This window comes from Montipora foliosa, chromosome 2 (genome assembly GCF_036669935.1).
Source record: "Montipora foliosa isolate CH-2021 chromosome 2, ASM3666993v2, whole genome shotgun sequence".
Classification (NCBI taxonomy): Eukaryota; Metazoa; Cnidaria; class Anthozoa; order Scleractinia; family Acroporidae; genus Montipora; species Montipora foliosa.
The window spans coordinates 4,157,113-4,181,253 of record NC_090870.1 but is presented as its reverse complement, the minus strand read 5'-3'; the positions used below and the strand labels follow the sequence as shown (position 1 = coordinate 4,181,253).

At 40.4% G+C, this 24,141-nt stretch overlaps 1 protein-coding gene and 1 long non-coding RNA gene across 2 annotated transcripts in view; one reads left to right on the top strand and one right to left on the bottom strand.

Annotated features, from left to right (window-relative positions):
* The window catches only part of LOC137992127 (protocadherin Fat 4-like), a 55,366-nt gene extending 31,878 nt beyond the window's left edge, over positions 1 to 23,488 (top strand). The window contains exons 19-33 of the mRNA XM_068837260.1: positions 373 to 971; positions 1,445 to 2,185; positions 2,920 to 3,505; positions 5,036 to 5,243; positions 5,618 to 5,834; positions 7,260 to 7,379; positions 7,729 to 7,803; positions 8,656 to 8,832; positions 9,254 to 9,448; positions 9,785 to 9,935; positions 10,030 to 10,151; positions 10,609 to 10,912; positions 11,666 to 11,898; positions 19,138 to 21,126; positions 21,651 to 23,488. Of these exons, the coding sequence (XP_068693361.1) occupies positions 373 to 971; positions 1,445 to 2,185; positions 2,920 to 3,505; positions 5,036 to 5,243; positions 5,618 to 5,834; positions 7,260 to 7,379; positions 7,729 to 7,803; positions 8,656 to 8,832; positions 9,254 to 9,448; positions 9,785 to 9,935; positions 10,030 to 10,151; positions 10,609 to 10,912; positions 11,666 to 11,898; positions 19,138 to 21,126; positions 21,651 to 21,932 (5,999 nt within the window). The 3' untranslated portion in view covers positions 21,933 to 23,488. The remainder of the gene's footprint in view (positions 1 to 372; positions 972 to 1,444; positions 2,186 to 2,919; positions 3,506 to 5,035; positions 5,244 to 5,617; positions 5,835 to 7,259; positions 7,380 to 7,728; positions 7,804 to 8,655; positions 8,833 to 9,253; positions 9,449 to 9,784; positions 9,936 to 10,029; positions 10,152 to 10,608; positions 10,913 to 11,665; positions 11,899 to 19,137; positions 21,127 to 21,650) is intronic.
* Positions 13,618 to 17,726, bottom strand: LOC137992138 (uncharacterized). Its single transcript, XR_011121644.1, has 4 exons — positions 17,590 to 17,726; positions 16,492 to 16,577; positions 15,485 to 15,563; positions 13,618 to 13,954 (listed from the first exon to the last, which is right to left on the bottom strand). It is a non-coding gene; the product is annotated as an uncharacterized lncRNA (long non-coding RNA).
* Positions 23,489 to 24,141: the final 653 nt, after the last annotated feature.

Here is a 24,141-nt window from a genome sequence, read left to right as displayed (position 1 = left end):
CAAGTAAACTTTGTGAATGAGGCAACCAATAAGCTGTTTTCATTCGTGTGGTTGGCCCGAAATGGCCCCGCGCCCCGCATCCATAAATTAGCACGCTGTCCTTCAAGAGACCCATACACTGTGGCAAGGAAGAGAGCTACATATTATTTGCCCTTTTGATTTTAAAAAAGTGCTCTTAAGCGCCCAAGAGGTCTGTTCTGACTTTTGTTTTTTCCTTCACATCTTTTCCCTAAGTGACAAAAACCATTTTTCGCTGGTGCAGAATTATTTTACCCCATATCTTAATAATTTACTACAGTAGTATCTTTGCGAGTAACTTAAAAGGCAAGCTTAGCTTCTATTATGTCTTTGTCTTCTTCTTTTTTGCTTCAGATGTCAACGAAAAGCCGTTCAACATAAGTTTGTCAAACTCCTTTATCGACGAAAATCCTCCGCAAGACGCAGTGGTTGGCATCATATCCTCGGAGGACCCAGATAATTCACAAAGCCATGTTTACTCTCTCATAGATGGAGCTGCAGGAAGATTTAAAATAGATGGAAATCAGCTCAAAATTGCTTTACCAAACGATAAATGCCTCAAAAATGGCGGAGACTTCTGCAAGTTGAATTACGAAAAACAGCAGAACTACTCAGTGCGCGTGCGCGCAACGGACAACGGAAATCCACCTCTAAGCAGCGAGGCGAGGTTGACAATTACACTAAAGGACATCAACGACAGACCACGTGATTTTGAGTTGTCTAGTAATACAGTGAAGGAAAATGCAACAATCGGGTCAAAGATAGGACGCTTTGTCGCTGTAGACGAGGATGCGTTCCAAACGCTTCAGTTCTCTTTGGTAGACAACGATGGCGGGCGTTTTGCGGTCGATTCGTTAGGTTACCTGATTAAAGCTAAAGGAACAGATTACGAGACCAACAAGGCTCATACGGTCGTTGCCATGGTGAGGGATAACGGCACGGTCCCATTGGAGGTAGGTTTTGGTCCAAGAATATCTCCACATATACGTGGCGATCATAATTTGCCATTTTTCATTTAGTTTCCGTTTTTGATCAACTTCTTAAGGTCAGAAGGACTAATACTCGTTTGTCTCTCGACCGAGTCAGTGAGAGGCATGGGTAGTACAGTCCTTTGATGCTACAACTACGTTGCATAATGTCGTTACAGACTGCTTTGCAGATTTTCTTTAAAAGTGGGAACGCAAAGCATTTTGTGATGTCAGCTAGGGAATAAAATCGGCTATTGGACAAACAGCTGCCAGTTTTGTTAACTTTACTTCATCTTTGCAGTGCAATAAAAGTTTGATCCCAAGAAGAAAACATTAAAAGTGGAAAGATTAATCTTAGCTGTTATTTGGAGTTTGATGCAAAGTCATTGGATGTAAAATTATGATTGACACGTGTCTTTCTTCATTTCGGCTGATTCATTTTATATTCTGTCTCTCAGCTCAACAAGACGTTTACCGTCGTGGTGGAAAATATCAATGAAGCTCCAATAAACATTAGCTTAACATCAGCGTTGGGACTGCAAACGTTCCTGGATGATCAACCAGCGTTGAGACAGCAAACGTTCCTGGATGATCAACCAAAAGTTAACGAAAACGCCCAAGCGGGTACAGTGGTAGGGACAATTGAAGCCTTGGATCATGACGAGGTTCAAAAATTGACGTTCAGTTTGGACGTTGATGCCGCTGGCAAGTTTACCGTGGACTCACCAGTCACGTGCCATAACCTCACCAACATTCCAGGCGTAAAAACAAAGTGTTCTACGCATTTAAAGGTCAGCGGCGACCTGGACTATGAGGCAAGCGCAACTGAAGATATCTTGGTTCGCGTGACTGATAATAACGGATTATTTCACGTTCGACCATATAAGGTCACGATATTGGATATAAACGACCAGCCGAGCAACATATCCTTGGCAGGTGGAGAAACAGGTTATATCGACGAAAACGATAATTTTGGATTTGTAGGTGAACTTGCAACGGCTGACGAAGATGCCAATCAGACACACAGCTACAGCTTAGTCGACAATGGTGGCTGGAAATTTGTGCTCCGCAACAGCAAGATTTATACATCTCTTTCTGCAAATTTAGATTACGAAAAGAAATCTGTTTACTTTATTGCAGTCAGAACCACGGACAGTGGATTTCCCACCCTGAGCTTTGATAAAAATTTCACCATTCAGGTTTGTTGGCTTCTTTGTCCTTTAATCCCAGACTAGCTTTGCAGATACAGCCCAATGCGCCAGCCTTGAAGAAAGTCGTTTACTGAAAGACACTCGTAGTTAACTGGTTTAGCTTCATTTAAGGAGGGTAGTACATAGTAGGGCAGAAGTACTAACAAACCTTTAGCCCTCGTAAGAAAAAAGTCTAAAAGTACAAGAAAATCTAAACTGTAAGTGCCTAAAAATATAGATATCAAAAAGCTAGAATAACAATATAAGATTGTCAATATAAAAATGTCAGTGGTTATTTGGCTCTGTAGCTGCGTGATGTCTCAAAGACCCAGATTTCACCCTCGCTCACCATAGAGTCTCCAGTAGCTCAGTAATTATAGCATTCGACTAGCTCATGGAGGGTCGTGGGTTCGAATCCCATCTGTACCTCGGGTTTTTCCGAGTTCCCAATGGGTTCTACATTTCATTTCATAATATAAGAATGGCATAATTAAAATTCTGAAGACAAAGATGAGCTTAAGATTTTTGCTTCTCTAAAAGTACTTTTACATTCTCTTTCTTAAAAGAACAGACTGTAGTCAGCATTCTTTAATCTAATGACAAACTATTGCATACTTGAGTAGTTTTTATGCCAAACCTTCCACCCTTAATTTAGGACAAATTAAGAAAAACGTCAAGGCTTCAGTACAAGCTTGCCTTTTAATCTTGAGTTCTCTTGTCCTTTCTGTTCCTCTTTTCCTTAGGTACGCGATGTCAACGAGAGACCAACAAACATCTTATTGATTCCATCTAGTGTTCGAGAGAATAGCCCTCGAGGAACTCTTGTTGGTAAAATATCAGTTGTAGACCCTGATGACAAAGGACCCAGGGGACCCTGGCAGAATCACTTTTGCAACATTATTAATGGCGCAAATGTGCCCTTTAGTGTTAATGGTACAACAAATTCTCTCGTCGTAGCCGGTGATATAAATTACGAGAAAGGAAGAGGTTATTACGTCAACTTGCAATGTCAAGATGATGGAACACCGGCTCTGTCAATCGACAAAACGGTACGAATCAAAATCGACAACGTTAATGAAAAGCCTTACGACATCACGCTGTCTAACAATGTGGTATCAGAGAATGGTGAGATCGTTACTGTTGGTGTTTTGGATACCAATGACCCGGATAATGAACAGATGGTGGTGCAGACATATTCCTACAGTTTTGTTGGCTCCAAAGGGAACATTCCTTTTGTTATTGATGGTCATGCTCTGAACACAACTAGAAGCTTGGATTACGAAACCAAGATGACGTGGTTGCTGACTATCAAGTCTACAGACAATAAGGGTGAGTAAACAAATTCTTGAGTGTGGAATAAATAGAGAATATTACATGGCCGTGCGGGGATACGACATACGAGAAGATAGAATTCGTATCCCCAAGCGGCCATGTAATGTTCTTTTTATTATATAGATATTGATGAAATTTCCAGATTTAAATTTATTCATTTCGAAATGATGAAAAAGTGGTCACCAACCGCTAAAACACGCATGTTGTGTAACATGAAACAAGATATGAAAGTTATGAAAAACAAGTCATGATAATGTAAAATTTGCAATAAAAATGTCAATGTAGTTGAGAAGAATTATATTAAAACACAAAAGTATCTTAAAATGAAGAGGAACCTTGCGTTTTATTGGCTAATCGTATTCGTTACCATGACGACACCCATATTCTCACATGTGAAAGATAAAAATGATATGTTCACTGCGCGCAGTGAAGATACGTTTTTGTAGTAAAAGGAAAAACCCTGGTATTTCATCAGTATCTGTATAATAAATCACCTTGTTACATCTCTCAGATAGTACGCACGCCACGATTGGCTAATTTGGCGGACCGAATTGTACAGTACGGTTCGCTGTGCAGCACACTAAATTTGATGAAATATTTTTGTATCTTGCAAGTAACTATTTCAAAAAGCCAATAAGATTTATTCGTTTTTCAGATTTTTACGCGTGCCAATCATTTGTTGCAGTTGAACGCTCCGCTTGACTTCAACTATTCACCTTTCCCCTGCGCCTGATTACCGCAGAGATATATTAAATACCTTAAGTAACAGTTTGAACCTCGCTTTTTCTATCTGTACCAGTAAGTTACACGTCCTCGTTTTCTCCGTTAAAAACAGGGCCCGTATCTTACAATACGGACCTCGAACTCGGCTAGTAAGACAATAGAGCACACATTGAAACGGAAATGCCATACTTCAGCTTAAACTGAAGGGAGTTCTGTTTAATTAAAAAAAGTGCTGCACGGCCACGGTTTAAAAAATAAGTGCTACACGATCAACGTTTGTATAAATGTAACCTTTCCTTATACTTCAGCTTAGCCTTCCTTGCCCATAAAACACAAGGTTGTCACTTCAAGATCCTGATTTGTGACGAAAAGCCTCATAATTGTGCTACTGGTCTAAGAACATTGCGTAGTGAATCTGAGAATGAGCAATCTACAATCAGTGGCGAAAGTCTTGAGGAACTTACTCTTTTAGCTGGTTTTCTTACTTAGTTTGAATGATTTCCCCTCTCCCTCCCTCCCTCCCTCCCTCCCTCCCTCTCCCCTTCCCAGAGCAACGATGCCAATAGTGAACAGACCTTTCCTAGTCTATTTCAACATTGATTAGAGGGGGAGGGGGGACTCTCTATTTTGAAGCACTTAGTGGAAATTTGACAGTTATGCTTAGTTTGTGACGTCTGAGAAGTTTTTAGGTCCATTTTGGCGTAAGCGTCCCAACTACTTTTGCCAATGATTGTAGGTACAATACTCGTAGTATTGATTTGAGAACGGCGAGAAAGAATATCACTGCAACTTTTTTTTTTTCAGGTCTCAGTACAACAAAGAATTTCACAATAATCGTTACAGACCGAAATGATCCGCCCACGGGCATATTGACCAGGGGTCCTCTAAGCGTTGCCGAAAACAGTCTTTCAGGGGAATTCATAGGCACTGTCTCAACTGCTGATCAAGATGTCGGACAGACGCACCATTACAAGATCGTTGATGTGGTTGGACAAGGCTATAGCGGCCAGAGGTATCATTAGGTTTCTTTTATCTTGTTGCATCCCTGTCGCTTCGAAGTTCATTATTGGATGTGACTGCTTCGCTCAACGAAGTATCCTGTTTAATCTGTTGGTGAATAAAGATCAGCTACATTCTTTTCACCACTACAAACGTGAAAAATTAAGCGAATTACTGCTGATTTCAATTCATATTTAGAATGTATCTCTTACTTTTTCCGTTATTGATGATTTCGTTTTGAAACAAAAAGAATCAGGAACCTCTTCTGTAAGGTATGCATCTGATTGCAGTGGTAAATAAAGACGTTTTCGCACAGTTTCAATTGTCTAATACTTGTCTTAAGCTTATACCTGCCATTAATTAAGTCGAGCTTCTTTTTCTGGATAGTTCGTCAGGTCTTCTTAGCTTGTTTGGTGTTGAGTCACCATCTGGACGAGTGACTGTCAAGAAGGCTGGGCTGGATTACGAACAGTACAGAAACTTCACAGTTACTGTGAACAGTACAGACAGCGGTTTCCCGCCCTACACAGTGACAGGCTCATTTGAGATCAGAGTCAATGACATCAATGAAAAGCCTCAAAGTGTCTCCCTTGATAACAGCAAGGTCTGTATTGTCAATGTAAGCTGTTACAGACTTTTTTCTCAGGAAAGTAGTATTTACTTTTAAAGTGGTACTATGACCAAATTTTTACCCCTTGAGTTTTTGAGTGTATCACATAGAATTCCATGAAAGAACAAAAACGCCGTTTACCGTTTGCAAATACCTGCATTAGTTCCGGAGATATTTAAGTTTGAAAATGGGTAAAATATACAAATGAGATGACTGATGATGTCATACACTCAACCCAATATTATATTGGGTATATAAATAGGGCTACCTCGGCCAATTCGCAGCGCAGACCATTGAAACTTGGTAGTCTAATAGTTCTACAGGAAACACACCTATGACTTTTAAAAAATTCTGTTCCCATGGCAACTCACTCTTTTCCAGTCCCCACCCACTTGATTTCAAACTCGAATATCTCTGGAACGAAAAGAGATATTTGAAAAAAGTAAACAGCATTTTTCTTCTCACACAGACTACTTGTTTATGTTTCAAAATGGGTTAGATAGGAAAGATGCGATTTTCGTCAGAGTACCCCTTTAAACCTGGAGATGGGCCGGGAGATAAAAGAAAAATGCAGGAACTAAAGATAATGTATTAAAAACAAGGAAATAATAGTACGATAACAAACTTAGGCGCTCATTTCACAGCTTTTAAGGGGGTATGGCGATTTCATCACAAGAATTTCTCCAGAGGCCACTGGCCTAAATGTTTACTTTTTCTGCAAGAAGTCTATTCGCACCCTCACAAAGCTAGTGCATAAGGTGAACCTGGAATAGCTATAGGCCAGATAACGAAGCGTTGCTTGGGGCAGCTGGAAACCAAGGCGGTTTTAATTTGAAATACCTAATAATAGGTATTGGTGCAGCCAGCACCAAACGCGAGAACACTGGCTGGCCGATGTCTCAAATTAACCATGAGATCCATAATGAACCAATCAGGGTTCGAAATTTATTCGTGCAGCGAGCACCAACCGCGGGAAAACGCAAGCGGGCAAGGCGTGTGAAATTTGTTTTCTGCTTGGATGACATAATATTGGAAGATTTCTAGACAACGCTGAGGAAGGGGATCTTTTAAAAGCACATGAGTCTTTTGAGTCACGGTCGGAAACCGGAAGTGAACATTTCGCACGCCAGGACAGTATGTGGTAGTGTCAAGACATATTAAAAGAGAAAACAGCTCACTTCCGGTTTCTGCCCGTGGCTAAAACAAACGTCGCATCTTCAAGATCCCAAATAGCAAAAAAAGTAACGCAGTTATGTAATCACTACCAAACTATAGCTGAAATTCTATGAACATACGATGGGCAACTATCGCAAGGCCTAAATCAGAGCATTGGAATATATCTGTCTTGTTAGTGCCGTCGATTTCTTGAAGAATTTGAAGGTTAAATTGAAAATGTAAGTCTCATTCTTCATATTTCAGATCTCTGAAAACAGTCCCGTAGGTGCAGTTGTTGGTAACTTGACGGTAATTGATCCTGATAATCTTCATTTACCTCTACAAAAGTTCAAATGTGTTGTAGTGGACAGAGGTCCCTTCAAGGTAAGTACTTTATTAAGTGTTTTACTTTTGGCGCAAAACGATGCATAAATCCATGAATAGATTGGGTTTCAACTGAGTGACGTAAAGCTATGATAAAAAGTTTGATTAACTTTGACCAGTGAAATCAAATGACAATCAGATTAGCTAATCAGAACGTGAAGCAAATGTATGCAGCCGGCGGAAAGCGCGGGGGAAACGCGCGCGAGAAAATCTCAAATTTGAAATTGCGTTTGCCTTTGATTGGTTGAGATTGCGGCTCAAACTGTTTTAGGCGATCGTAGCAATGAACGACGAATGCAATTCAAAATGCGATCTCTGTTATTGTGTAATAATGTCCTCTTTTTTCCAGGTTGTGAACTATTCAACGCTGGTTGTTTCTGATAATTCATTGGATTTCGAGAAAGTCAACGTGTACACCATCAATGTGAGTTAATCGTTTACTTATTTCTCAGTGTCTTTTTGTTGGATGGCATTTATACGAAGTAAACTTATTGAGAAAATGGGAGAAAGAAAGGACATTAATTTGAAACGTCGTCCTTACGTAAGGAGAACGAGAGTGGTGACGTGAACACCGATGGACTCGAGATTGTAGCTCGCAGATGACGTCAAAATGTGCTAAGAACAAAAAAGTGGCACACGATGCGACAGCCGTGTGTGTCACTGATGTTCTAATGACCACATTTTGACGTCATCTGTGAACTATTGCAGAACACATGCACCGCAACATGGACTTTAACAGAACAATATTCTACCCTCAGTATTGTTATTCATGAAAATAATGTAAAGAAGGTACGAATTAAGAATCTGGAAAAGGCACTCCAAAAAGAAGCCCGAGTCGCTAGATCTAAACTAAACGGCGGCCCAGGGTAGAGTGCAAGGGTTGGACCCAACGTTGTCCTTTTGTACTCATCATGTGCTTATCCCCAGGGCATTATATCAATATATGCAAATGACTTTGCATAGAGTGCAATACGAAATTCTCTATGGAACACAGCGATGGAGTAATTTTGTTGAGTGTGGAATAAAGAGAAAATTGTTTGAGCTTGCTCGCGCATGTCTTGATTTGTGGTCATTTGTAATGTTTTGAAAGTTCTAAATTTGCAATTTAAGGAACTTTCAAACCATCATTCGTGCCGATAAATCATGAAATTCCAACTCGCGTTCATACAATTTCCTATCCTTATTGCCGTTATGCTTTTGCTATGAAATACCAATAATAACTTCAAGGTCCATATCAAGATGGTATCTTTATTCTAAAGTACATTTTATTTCCCAGGTCACCTGTACCGACCTCGCACCCAATCCGCTCTCTGTGTCGTCACTATTTATCGTCGATGTTGTTGATGTCAACGAAGCGCCCTGTAATCTTTCAATCTCGTCCAAAACGATAAAAGAAAACGGACGCGTGGGAGACGAAGTCGGCGTGTTTAACGTTCAGGACCCTGATCTACCGGTAGGAGAATGAATAACAACCCAGATAGTTGACAATGTCGATATGATATACCAGAAGTTCGTAACCCGTAAGTCTCGATCTGCGATGCAATGAGACCCATCAGTTTACGGTATGGTCTATTTTTAAAACGGCTACTGCTAGATGATTTTTGCGGGAACACAAGGTGGCGGCATTGCGTTCCGTGCACGATTAAGCATTTAACTCGTGCATTCCTCATGCGTCTTCTCGGTTGTGGACCAATGAGGAGAGTTGTGGTCATTAGGCCCAATCTGATTGGCCATTATTTGGCGGGATCTGTATTCTAAATTTAGATAATACCTTAACTTGATGGGCCAAAGCCTTTAAATGAACGGTCCCTGGAATGATCTTTTCAAATCATGTTGAATTTATTCAACATCAAATCATGTTTCATTTTTTTCAGACTAGCGGACAAGCCACTGTATCTCTTCATATCACAGACCAGTCACCAGGCCCTGTCGCCTTTCAGTTGGTTGGCAGAAGACTGGTTACAACGAGGACACTTGATTTCGAGACCCAAAGCCTCTACAATGTGACCGTGGTTGCAGCAGACAGCGGCAATCCATCTATGAATACCAGTCTCTCTTTTACGATTCAGGTGCCAATAAATAGTAAATTTAGCTTCCTCTCCAAAACGTGCAAGGAAACAAGTTTTCAGTCAACTTAAACCAAGAATTTACTGAAGACTGAGGGTGGGAAGAAGGAGGAATCCTCATTGAGTGGGCCAAACCACGTTATTATATGGACGTTTTAGGAAGACTGACCATGGCCTGACATTTCTTCATCTTCTCCAAGTTATGACCAGTTCATTACGAAAAATATTGAAGCAAACGCAGCCTTCTTAAGCTATTTACCTTGTTCATCTCCAGCACAAAATGAACAATATTTTCAGCCAAGAAACTTGCACTCTATCAAATAAGTTATTTCATTCTAGGTGCTCGACACAAATGACGGACCCACTAAAATCCAACTTACATCCCGGCAAATCTATGAAAATGCTACCGCTGGTACTGTTGTGGGAAATCTGCTGACTCAAGACCAGGATGCTCATCAAACTCATTCCTTTTCTGTAATTTTAGGAAGAGGTGCGTTCAAATTAAATTCGAGGTATTTGTTGGTAGCACCGTTTGTTATTGAACTCTATTGATAAAATTCAAGTTCTTACTTTTTTTTTTATAGGTTTTTTCTATGTGAACGGAACCAGCTTACTACTCAATAACTCACTGGATTATGAAACTACACCAGTTTTTAACATTACCGTGAATGCTACTGACAGTGGCACCCCACCCAAGTCAATACAGGTTTGTCTTAAATTGTACAGATTTGTCCAAAAATGCCCCAAATTAGGTGCACGCAGTAAGCGTCTCGAGAAGTGTCCCTTTGCTCTTCTCGCCAACTTCAACATCACTCGTGTCTGGGAATAAAGACAATTAATTAACGTCACAAATTGTCCTCCAAATAGTGCTCTTTAAGTAAAGATTAACTGCTGCATTTACCCAAAGCTAAAAACAGCGCTAACCTTTACCCTTACCTTATTGTTAGAAATAGGTAGCAAATGCTTAGACTAAAAGGAACACTTCGTGTTGGATGTCTAAATTGGGCCTGCATCTAATTAAGCGCAATTCTGGACATACATGTAAGTGCACAACTCTTTTGTGGGGAAAAAAGCAACCCACCGGGTGGCTTGTACTCTCTTTGGTTTGGAATTAAGATGGCTTTCATAACATCACATCGGGTGAGTTTTCTTTGCATTTTCAGGAAATTTTGAGCATCAATGTGCTTGACTGCAACGACCGACCTTCGGAAATAACCTTGATCTCGTCGCTCGCCGCATCCGAAAATGCGTCGTACACGATTGAGATACCCGAGAACAGCCCGAGTGGAACATCGCTGGTGAACATGAGTGTTGTCGATGACGACGTGGGACAGCAACACAGCTGTGTGCTTCGGACAGGAGGGAATTACTTCTATGTTAAATCATTGTCCAAATCGTCTTCAGAAGTTTATGTGTCGCAAGACGCCGATTTGGACTATGAACGCCACTTAGGCGCGCCTGTAACAGGTACAGTGAAGGTCTCGTTTGGGATCCCAAAGATGAATTGCACTTTATCTCAATAGTTTTTTTTTTTTGCAGCGGAGGTAAATCTGTCTATCTATGGTAAATGCATTTTGTCTTTGTTACTTGGACGTTGCACGTTGAATGCGCATAAAATTGAGAGACGATTTTATTACCACGATCTATATAATAGCGGCACGGATCTACGGTAAAAATTGTTTTGCACCGCAGGAAGTCTTTCGAGACTGCATTTTGTGGAGTCATGTCAGTGCTAGACCCATACCTCTCACTTGCTCGGCCGAGGTAAAAATGGCTGCCAATTTTGTTTGTTTTACCGTAGCAACTTGTTCGGTCCATTTAAAGCAAAAATTTCAGGAGAAAGCGAAAATAATAGAAAAATGAACATCGAAAAACTTCTTGATCCTACCAACAGTAAAATGTATGGATGAAAAACTCGATGCAACGAACCCCAATTTCTTGGTCTCTCGTTTTCTTTAAGTTAAGATTTCAAACGAAAGGGCACCAAGTCTCTGTGATGAGACATTTAAAACTCTTCATTTGCGCTTGCGGTGATGCGAAATGCATAAGAAGGAGTCTCAGATTTTATTTTACTATTATAAAAAGGTGGGTCCCATTCCATGTGGACTTTTCATATTTAAAGCCGTTGAAACCCGAGTATTTGCCAGACATGGGCTGTTTGCTACAATAGCCTGCCGATCACTTCTGTCAATGAACTTATTTAAATTATTTTTGCAACAGTTTCAGTTGATTGCCGCGACAATGGGAATCCCTCATATTCCATTCAAAGAAACTTCAGCGTTCGAATATTAGACGTGAATGAAGCACCCTTCGACATTCGTTTGAACGCGTCTGCCACCGTGCAAGAGAACGTCAAACAGGGATATATTGTGGGTCATCTCACTTGCAAGGACCCAGATATAGGGCAGGATCACGTGTTTACCGTCCTCGGAAATTATTCATCTGTCTTCCAGGTGGGTGCAATGGTTAGGTGGATGTAAAAATTCATTCGACTTTTCAGTGCCATTGTATCTTATCCTTTTGTTTTAATTTCTGCATTTGTTTTGGTTATGGTCAAAGAAGACATGTCATTGGAAAGAGATGATAGTAATTAGAATTTTAACTAAAACGTGTCTTGAACCCCATATGTTACCCACGCTTTGTATCCGCTACTAGCATTTTCTTAACATTCTTATGGGGTCTGTGACTCTGTGCGGTGGATGTGGTTGATCTGATTGGTGAAAGTAGTTGATTCCTTCACTTGGGTCTACGACACTCAGTTGACAAACTTCATTTGTTTGTTCTTTTTTTTAATGAATGGTCATACTGGGATATTTACTGAATCACGCATGTCAAAACTGACAATTATTTTGGAGAAGTTGCATGCGGGCGCATCAAGTTCCTGACCATAACTACAGATAAAACTCCGGCAGGTTTCGTAAATAACTGTTTGCCCCTTTCTTCTTTACGCTGCTTTTTGCTTATTTTAATTTATTTCACACCCAGAATAGCAAGCTTTTTTATAGTTGACGTTTAGTCCACCGTCTTCCTTCACTGCAAGCATTTTCAACGGCTTAAGCGTAGCCTGGGATTGCCTTTCGATTTTTTGTGCGTTTATCAGTTGTGAGCATCTTCTTGTTCAGCGTATGGTTTCGCTATTTTTTCCAGTAAGGGGTTAATTTTCCTGCGCAAGTACTCCCTCCTTCTCCCCCAGAGTAATAACCCGGCTTGACCCGCGAAAAACCAGTCCCTGGTAAGCAGTCACTATAAAAAAAAGAAAAACACGCGACCTCGGTGTGGAAAGGTGTGGAATTAAAAACGAACGAGAAAAATAAGTAGCTTTCAAAATGTAACAAACGCGCGACACTAATTGATTACTCTGTGGGGCCACTGCCACCTTAAATTAAAGATTTTATTTGTACTACGAATATGCTCAAAGGGTGAACACTTCTACAGCCAGTACTGGCTAAATTTGTTTAAAAAATAGTAAAACCTCATTTAAGGGAATGCATTAGGGAAAAAGCATAGAGTAGAAGAGTAAATAAAGCATTTCCTATTGGTCAGTAATTTTCTTTTAGAGTGAACACTACAGTTGCGAGTAAGAGAATTATTGCTTGCCTTTCTTACTGTGGGGAAAACCTTTTGTAAGATGTTAATTGTAAATTGTAACTTGTAACACTATTGGAAGTGAAAAATTGCTTAAGCCTTAAAACCCATTGACGCCCGGGGGTTCCCCATTGACGAGTAAAATTCTCTGGTGTTAGACAAAGTAAAATACTAAATCTGGCCGGTTTAGGCCGGTTTGGATGTTAAAGGGATAATTATTGTGCGGCGAGCGGAACACAGGATTACGCGCCATTACAGCGCCGAGCTACAAACAACCAAACAAACTCTCGCAACTTCAAAATACTCAATTGAATTTACTTACAGTGACGTTCCTTGCCATTTCAAAGTGAATAGAGATAAACCGTCGATGGAAGAGTAAAAAGGGCAAAGGTTGACGATTACCGCTAGTTAACTCACGAAAATTAACCAACACTACAATTTCACCCGCGCTGTTTCCCGCCGTTACCGTGACCGTGGTCAGAGAATTGGTCAGAGATAAGAAAATCCGGACCGCGCTAAGAACCAACGAGATTGCAGGATTCGTTACCGTGCTCTCTAGGGAAAAAAATAAATAGAAATATCACACATAGTGAGAAAAGGCATTTAATAGCAACAACTAGGAGGTACAAGTTCAAAATATGTTTTTTATAAGGTGCTTGACTATTTAAGAAGAAATCATTTTCATCAAGTTTACATATCCCTTAGTTTGATTACGATTATCTAATTTTTTTTAGAGTTTTATTTTCGTAGTTATGCTGAATAATTAATTGCACTTCGAACTTCACGCTTGCTAGCAGCCTCGGGAAAATCATAAGTTACATGACCAGCTGCACTTGGCACCTGAGCCGATAGGCCAGGTGGGGTAGCAGATACATCGGCAGCTTTCGCACCATGATGGACATGCGCCAAAACAACCCCCTCCTCCTAATGAAAGATAAATTATTACAATTAATGAATGGCCACGAAATGCACAGTACACAAAACTATGTTAGTATAATGAAAGAAACAGGAAGTTTAGAGGGAGTTTAAACTGTGAGCAGTGCAATAAACTAAAGTCGATATATATAATTAAATTAATTATACTTTAGTCGTCGTCGACCCTCTCCTCCTCCTCTACATTATCATCATCATTAATTTTCAATTTGCATTCCAGTGCAAATTAACTAAAAACGGTCATTTAATTTGAGTAACCGTATGAAAGCTCGAACAATTAAGGAGCTTGGCTGCTCGTGATATTTGAAACTTCTTTTAAATTGCACTGGCCTCACATTTCTCTGTCATAGTGTAAAGCCTTAATTAGTATAGGTAATCGTATTAATGCAAGTGCAGTTAAAGATTTACACCACTATTGATAATTGAAAATTCTCTCAAAATTGCACGAGCTTTTAGGCGAGTGCAATTTAAAAGGATTTTCCAATATCACGAGCTGTGTAAATCCTTAACAGACCAATTTCGATATATTAAAATTCCGCTTAACGCAATATATCTCAGCCCGAGGCTCTGCGGGAATAAACCCCACAAACTCCGTAGTTATTTCCTAGGGCCTCGTAATGAGGTCTTTTGTTTTAGTTTGAGCTGAATTTTAATATACATGTATCGAAATTGGTCTATTACTGGAGCCTTCATACGATTGCTCATTTATTGCATGACTGGACCGGAAAAATCACAAAAGCACGCGTGTTCATTTGCTCTAGATCTGCAGTATAAATTAAAAGTTAATGATAAATTGGCCTGCTCTCAGTCAATCACAATGAAGTAATTTTATCAGTTATATAATGAATAAATAAACTAATTAACTAATTAAACTTATGTCAACTGGGTCGTTGATTAGTATAAGAAATTTCAAAAATGATTCTGAGTGAAATTTGGAATAAATAAGTACAAGAAAATCGTTCAAAGGTAAAAATTGTGCACGAGCCCGTAATGCGAGTGCAATTTGTGGTCTTTCAAAAATCCACGAGTGGATATTAATTCCAACTTGCACGAGAAAAATCATTTGATTTATTGTTAATAATATACATGCAATTTAGTTTCAACTTTCGGCGCTCAATTTTAACTTTTTCTCTCAATTTCATTTGTCTGCACTGTTTGGGATTAATTGAGGTGCTCTCAATCAATCAACATGCTGAAATTTCCTTGCATACGGCTGGCGCGCGGGAAATTTGAATTGACCAATCAGGATTCAGCAGGCGGGAAAAACTTTACTGTCCTGGGCCGGGTTGTTCAAAGCCCGATTAAGCTAACCCAGAATTAGCGACAATTTTGATTTCAGTTTTGTAACTTTTTGGTGAGGTCTTCTGTTTATATTGTTTACCCTTTAGTTTTCATCTGTAGTAACCTCAAATTAGACCAAACGTTTGAGGTGAAATACATTTTTAAACAAGAAAAAGTCAATTTTCTTAAAGCTAGACATTTGCAATTTTAAAAAAAATTAAGTCATGAACATCATGATACCCTCAGTTGGAGCAACAAACATTGCTATGGCAACCGCAACCGCAACCACGAGAAGAATAACCAGGCGATTCATGATCAGCTGAAATTGATAAATAATTAATATTTAATTATTAACGATTATCATTAATTTATTATGAATATATTATATTGTCAGTTCATCATCAACAAATGGTCTATTGGCCTTAAAGAGGTATTTATTAGCGGTTCGTTGTTGTTAATGTTGATGGTTCTTAAATTACTTTGATCGAGCCATAGCTCGTATGCCTCATAGCGAAAGCAGCTAGACAAGACCTGATATGTCACTGAAACGTACCAATTAGATATTTACTGTATCCAAATTTGGCATCAAGTTCAACCATATCATTCAGAGGTTGATGTTACAAGATAGCAGAGCAGCAGACCCAGGCTTCCGATTTTCCAGCCTGGCCGAGTGGTTTAGGGCGCTGGTGATGTGCTTGTATAGCTAAGTGTATGACCACCATAAATAAGATATATAATTCATGCGCGAAGTAAACATGTGGCAGATGTTAGATAAATATCAAGCATTTTGTATCTTATTATTATTATCTGTAGCATATTCTACGACTATCGCGATATTTTCCGGGTATAGCCAGTTTGTTCAAAGACAGTGAAAACAATAAGAAAGCAGGAAATTTCGGTTTCGTAAAAAAAATAGACGCTTTTTCCACTCGCACCGCTGAAGAAATCCGGGAAGATACAGATTGACGGAGCCGACAGTCCCGTAATCGCGATGTAATATATCAAATGCGAAAGACCGTCAAGTTCTTAGTGGCTGGGTCTCGTTTCTGATTAATCTAAGCCCTCGCAACGATAAGAAGTTTTTTTTTTTTTTTCAGAATATGACAACGTCACATGAAAACCGGCGATATTCAGTCCAATTCTTTGTCTTTTTTATTACTAAACTTTGTTAAAATGGCTGGTCCCAAAACTTCCCGATTCTACAAGTTTAGAATAACTTCATGGTTTCAAGCAAGAAATAAACTTACCGTGAATATATTCGATAAACTTCTCAACGAAACCGATAGAAGCAAGGAAACTGCGTGAATAGGTCAAGAGATCAGACTTAATTCCACTGCAAAACAAATACAAACACGGAAGGATTACGTTTTTGTCAACGTTGGCCGTGTAGCACTTATATTTGAACAGACTTAACTGATTAGAGTGTAATGTGAAGTGCTCGGTTTCTACTCCATATGAACCATGTGGGTGTTAGCCCTACTAATGGAAATGGGCCCACACAAGGACAGAGAAAAACTCTGACCAGGGTGGGAATTGAACCAACGACCTTCGGGTCAGATCACCGCCGCTCTACCGACTGAGCTACAAGGCCAGACGGGAGGAGGCCGTGGGAACCGATGATGTTAAGTCACGGCACTTATATTTGAACGGACTTAACTGATTAGAGTGTGGTGCGGCGGAGATCTAACCCGAAGGTCGTGGGTTCAATTCCCACCCTGGTCAGAGTTTTTCTCTGTCCTTGTGTGGGCCCATTTCCATTAATAGGGCTAACACTCACATGGTTCATATGGGGTAGAAACCGAAATCAGTTAAATACAAACACGGATTGAATGATACCCAATATAGGGTTCAAACTGGATGCAAGATATCTTTGTTTCGATATAGTGTTCATCTTTTCAAAACGTTATCAAGTCCTATAATCTTCAACACCCATCGATCAAGTTTACTGTAGTCGATTTAATCAATGAATTCACCGTCACTTTCCTGTTTTTCTGTAATATAGACGACATTTGAGGAGCTATGATTTTCAAATTAAGGGACAGCTATTCTTCCACGTTTGTTGTCATTCCTCACCCTTATTTCCTCTTCCCCAAAGATTACGATGTTACCCAAATTTTGTCCTTTTCATACACTGCTTTTCACAATTTGGTTAATTTCATTCACGCTTCCGCCTTTTCTAAACCGGACATGGCCAATGTATGGGAGTGATTCTTCAGCTTTGGTTGATCTTAGCTGATCTTTTTATTTATCTCTTGATGATAAGGAGAAATCTTAATTTATGGTTCTCAACTGGTAGACAAGCTACCGGCGGCACAACAAGAAGTCTAGCTGTTACGTGTACTTACCAAGTCAAATGCTGCGCTGGCTTCACCTTTGCTTCTCGATTCGCTATTCAGCAGAAAATGAAAATATTCCTGAGGTTTTGTTCCCCACTTTCTGAGAAACTTGCGATTACAATGTATTGCGTCATGTTAAAAACTGGATTTGGAACGTTATCTGATTGGTGTTCTCCTTGGAAAGTGAAAGAAGTCTAGGGGTTTTTCCGCGACATTTGGGAAAAAAACCGATTGATTATAATTAACAATAGTCCTTTTCCGACTGGGCGGTTTTGTTGCCCCATTTCATACCATGTGATGATCCATACTCTCGAGAATTCTTGCTGTCAAATTTTCAAATGGTCTTGTGCATATGAACAAATTACTTTTCGATGGGTAGAAGAACAATTCTCTAGAAAATACCACGTGGACAGTAATAGGAAAACAAACCGCCCAAGCGGAGAAGGGCCAATTAATATTCCACGAGCGCGGATGTTACTAAAACGAGGGAACGGGAAACGGGGAACGGGAGTCTGGGAACGAGTGTACAGCGGTAACCCGCCTAAGAAATTAAAATGGCGGAGGAAGAGAATCGTGAGTTCCACCGGCAATGCCCCCAGATGACCAGTACGTTCAAGTTAGAGCAGAGTCCGATTGATACTGGGATAAACAATATCGTAAATGTTCTTTTTCTTTGGCCATCGTAGAGTTATAATAATGGGGTGACAGGCCTCTTCCTTACTAAGCGCGAGGAGATATTGGCCGCGGAAGACCCTTGGAACTACGAGCCTGCAGTTTCTACTGACCGAAACGGAAACCTTGTTACCATACATTGGGATCACTGGGATTGTCCCCTCAACGCGGGATGAGTACGGAAAGAAATCTGCTTTTCTAGACTGGAATCAAACGCAACCATTTTTTAACACCTCTATCTGGTAGTCAAAACCGGTCAAGCATTCCTCACCTCGTGAAAACGTTGTGAAAAAGAAACTGCGAAACAGTGCTCGCGATGATGAAGTTTAATTAAACTCCCAATGCCCCATTTTGCTGTAACGTGTTTAATGATTTACAGGCAACAATAGAAATGTATACCGTAGACTGCTCACAGTCCTCTGTTAGCCTGCAGAACAGGCGGGAAAGCGAAACGCGATACATCAGCGAGGCGATTTTTTTGTCTCCGGCCGCGCACGTGTATCACGTTTCGCTCTCTGCCCCGCTAATCCGCCTGTTCTGCAGGCTAGCCCTCTATTTTTTCGTATTGTAATTCGATCGTTGAACGCGCAGGTAGAATTGGAAGAGAGGTGGAAGCCTGCGTACAACGGAAGACTTGACTGGGTAGGAGGTGGGGACGCTTCCCTACCTCGTGTGCAGAACGCAACGCTGCCACGTCAGTTTGTTCCCGCAAAAATCTTCTAGCAGTAGCCGTTCTGAAAACAGACAATACCGTAAACTGATGGGTCTCATTCTATCGCAGATCGAGACTTATGGGTTACGAACTTCTGGTTATAGAGTTTTTTGTGAAGGTATAAAAACGATTGTGTGTCAGCTCTAAGAGAATTTTTTTTTTGTTCTTTCCAGGTTAACAACAATGGGGACTTCCTTGTTGTCAAAGATCCATCGTTCCTTAACTACGAGCATTTGAATCCTTTCACGGTACTATCAGTCACAATACAAGTAAGAGATGTACCGGAGAAACACACAGGCCTCCCGCTTCAAGTTACCGGTGACATTACCATTACTGTGATTGACGTAAATGAGCCGCCATACAACATAAGCTTAATTCCAGAAATGGTGAAAATCCCCGAAAACGTATCCATCGGTTCCTGCATCGCGCAAATCACATCAACAAACCCTGAGAGCTCACAACGAGTCTATTACACTCTTCTAAATTATCGAGATACCTTTGATCTTCAAAATAAATGTGGAGACAACTACTCTACCTTTGCAAATGAAACGAGAGGGGCGCCCTATTTGACAGTGATATCGACTCTCAGCTACGATCACTACGTCATTCAAGGATATGAGATTCTCGTACAAGCTGAGGATAACGGGATTCCTTCAGAATCGTTTAACGATACTGTCAGCATCCACGTAACTAAGCTTGATCCTTGTCAATCATCTCCGTGCCACGCGAACGCCACGTGTATCCGTAATGACTGGCAGAATTTCTCGTGCGCATGCACTGAAGGATTTACAGGAGACGGTTTTAACTGTTCGGATATAAACGAGTGCAACAACATCACATGTAGTTACGGTGGTACGTGCTTTAATCTCTGGAAAAGACATTTCTGCTCGTGTCCCAGTGGATATCACAATGGTACAGACTGCACTCTCATTAATCACTGCTTGTCAAACCCATGCCAACAGGGTGAATGTACACCTTACAGAAATGGATACACTTGCTCATGCGCTCCAGGATATACCGGTGTTCACTGCGAAACAAATATAGACGATTGTGCGAAGGAGCCTTGCGTAGACCCGGGTATATGTGTGGATGGCATCAACAAGTTTACCTGTGAATGCTCTGATACCAGCTTCTTTGGAACTCTATGTCAGCGAAAGTTCGGAGATCGCACGTGCGAAGAGACGGAAATTTCCGTCCCAGCAAATGTCCAAAAATATGATTCAACTCTGTGTATATCGTCTGATGCTGTCGTTTCATTAGATTTCCCGGAAGAGGTGAACATCTCAAGTCAATATTGGCAATACCAATTTGAGCAATCAGTAGAACGGATGACCTACGAACTGCCCGAGACGGTGGACGACAACGAATCGACGAGAAGCTTGGAAGACGTGTATATTATAAGCCCGAGTTTACAACAGACAGCCAAAGCCAAGAGGAGCGCACCCAAAGAGAGCTCTACAGTTAAGTTTGTTGTGATTGTCAAATTAGGCAATGAATTAACTGGTTTACCAGTTAGAGATGTATTATGCGGCATCAACAACACTTGCACTACTGAAAGCTACGTCGAAGCAGCTGAATCCCTTCTTGGTGTTATACGCTTGCTGTGTGAGTCCACCGTGCGGGAACTTAAATCTAAAGACATTTCAAGCTGTGTAGTCGACCTTGAAGGGCCCAATGACTTCACTTTCAAGGACCAGCGGCACTTCACAAAAATGCGCTTCTATTACGTCTTCGGCGGCATCGGCGTGATTCTCTTACTCGTCATCGTCACCGGACTTCTTCTCTGTCGAAGGAACAAACTAAGCCAGAGGAAGCGAAAGTTGATAATACAAACGAGTGAGAGGCATAGGCCGAATGACGACGAAACTTACACTGATATCATGTACAGACACCACATGGCAAAACAGGAAGAGCAGGCTGAAGGAGCATTCAACCCGTTATACGGTACCATAGAAGAAGAAGTCGATAGGCAAGTCCATATGATGGATAATCCAATCTATCGGGAGCCCAAAGAGCGTGTCACGGTGAAACGAACTGACTCAACGACGGGATTCGAGAATCCAATGTACGGAACAATAGGACTTCCAAGGATGAGCGAAGAGGAGGAGGAAGAAGCTGAGGCTAGCGGATTTGCCAATCCCATGTTCACATCTTGCAGACAGGTAGAAAAGAAAAAATGACCTTCTTTTTCAACACGTTGGCAAATGAGCGTATCCTATCAATCCAGTTTACACCATATTTTAAGTGCTTTACCCCTTCCCTATGTAGCAATAGTTTTTACACCACATCATCAATTTGATTCAGTCTTCGCGAAGGTTTGAGTTTACTTATCAACCGCTATTGAACGGAGCACGAAAGTCAGGATGTAACAATCAGCTTTGAATCCTGTCCCTGCATTTAAGATTTCCACTTAATTAAGCTAAAAAGAAAACATAGACGAACTAATCCTTCCTTACGCAGCAAAAGCTTTTGACCACATCAACATGATTCAATCTTCGCGAAAGTTTTGAGTTTGGTTATCAACCTCTCTTGAACGGGGCACGAAAGATGAAAGTCAAGATGTGATAATCAACTTTGAATCACGTCCGTAATTAAACTGAAACCAAAACAAAGACGAACAAATACTTCACAGTCGCAAATCCTCTCGAAATAAATTATCTTTTTTTTTCCTTTGGTTTCTGAACAGCAAAAGAAAGAAATTGACAGAAAAAAACCAGATGGTGCTGTCTACGCTGTGCCGAAGAAACTGGCCAAGAAGACAGACACGCCCATTTACGAAGAACCAAAGAAACCAAAAAAACCAGTTGTTCAGGACCCGCAAGTTGTAGAAGCAGCCGGGTTCTTCAATCCACTGTACCAGTCAAGCCGTGAGGTTATGAAGTACCCGGATATATCTAGTATTTTTGCTAGTCCCAGTCCACCATCGGACAAACAGCTTGGCGACGAGCCGGGAGAAAGTGACTGCTAAAAGAGGACTAAGACTGCGCCAAATAAAGCATGAGCCGTGGTGTTAAAACGGTTTTAGGGGCCTTTAGAAAGAACTACCAGTTAACAACGAGTTTTATCTTACGATTAAGCGCATTAACAATTTTTTTCAGGTCGTAGTATTATTGCCATTTAGAGGAAGATTGTGTTCTATAGGACACACTTTAAGAAATGCAAATCGATGTCATTTAAATTTTCATCAATTCATGTGACTCGGATTCAGAGAGGAAACAATTCACACGTTGACGTAATTTCAGACGTAAACAAATCGCCGACCACTCATCTTGAAAAGCGGATGGGTTTATATTAGATTAGGCAGCTTTATATCCTCTTTAAATAGCTTTATATAAGACAAAATAGTAAATGCCGGATAAAAATTATTTTTTAATCAATACAAAAGGTGAAGTTTTTCGATTCCCATTAAAAAATATACGGCCGTGAACTCCAAGCATGGAGTCCGCGAAATGGCCAAAGCATGGTCAGATGTCCGAAGTTGAATACCTTACTTTTAGCCCATTTCCCAGTTGCTGTTTGTCTCGGTTTCAAAGCGAGGTGCACAACCATTCAAACGGAAAAGGTGTGGTGTATTTTCATGCAAATCAAACGCATTATCATTTGAATGGTTTAGCACCAAGATTCGTTTTGAACCGGAGAAAAACGGCAACTCGGTAATGACCTAATTTGATTTCTCCTTTGTTTGTACCAAGAGACTGTTTCATCGAAATTTCTACATAAAATATGATTCGAAACCGAACATTGGGAATCAGTTCTCAGGAGATGAGGCGAAAATGTCCAAGGTAATCACTACGGCACGACTTATGCTTCCACTACATCAATTGACGTAATTGTTTTTGATAGACGAATCTCTTATGAGATGATTTGAAGCTGAAAGCAGACAAAATGAGTAAATTAATCATCAAATGACGAGGTAAATTTAGTTAATAATTTTCAATTTAGAGACCGGTTCGTCTACTTTGAATGTTGGTTGTAAATTTTACGAAAAGGTTCATACTGACCGTCATTGAAGGAGCATCATCACTGTGCAAAGCATACGTGCCCAGGAAGAAATTGCAGGTAGTTTGATAAACCAGTGTCTTAGCAATAACCAATACATCCAATCAAAAGCGTCCAAGGCATTCAAATAAGCCAATTAGGAACCGTTAGCGATGCAAAAGGCGGGAAAACACGGTCGCAAAATGCAGTCAACTTACTTTGCAGTGGTCTGGTGAGAATCTCGGTCAAACTCTTGACGCACCATTTCTTTCAAAGTTATCTGACAACCTTCAATTTCATGAAAATGGAGAAGCTTGTTCCAGTGATGAAAGGGCATAACTTGCCTTCTGATAGTCAGTAGGAAACGTTTCAGCGAGTACGAACTCACCTCTAAACGATTTTGGATGAACAAGTTTTTGATTTTCTTCTTCAAATGACTTTTGTCTTTTGTCGATTATTAGAAACTGTGGCGGCTTGACTGCCGTCAACGATACATAACGCTGTCAAATATTAAAGTTACAAATAAAGACCTACTCAAAACTAAAACGGTCTCTTCATTTTTTTAGTGTGCCCAATTTTATAGGGTAACGGCTTAAAGATCTTAAATCGTTTCTGAAAGAAGGCTTTGCTTAATGGCATGTGGCGACCGCAAGGAGAAAAAAACCAAATTCCGTTCGAGAAGAGCCCCCGTGGGGAGACTCCCATATAAGTAGGGGAGGGATGCTCGTCGTCTCGCTTAGGGGTGTAAATTTCGAATTTTGGTCTCACTTAGGGTGTTCTGGGCAAAAAGGAATCATATGTAGCCTTGAAGGTCTCCTCTAGGGTTGCGCACGAAGAAATATAAAAGTGTATTTTTACACTTTTATATTTCTTCACGTAGGTGAAAGTATTTGATGATAATGTCTGCCATCTTCAAAAGCCACTGGATTTGTTATATATCCGTGTTTTAATATGGTCTCTTGTAGGGATCAAAAAAAGCCTGAGCCACGTCCAGATTGGTCTCCTTTAGAAGTTTAATTTAAAATTTCCGACGAGCACCCCAAATTAAAGCAAAATATTAACAAAGGAATAAAGTATAGCGTGAAAATGTGGGAATCAAAAAGATAGTTTAAGGTTGACATAGTGTAATTGTTGTTCCGTTGTTACTATTTTTCACATTGACATTTTCTATTTATCATAAATTCAGCTTCCATCGCTTT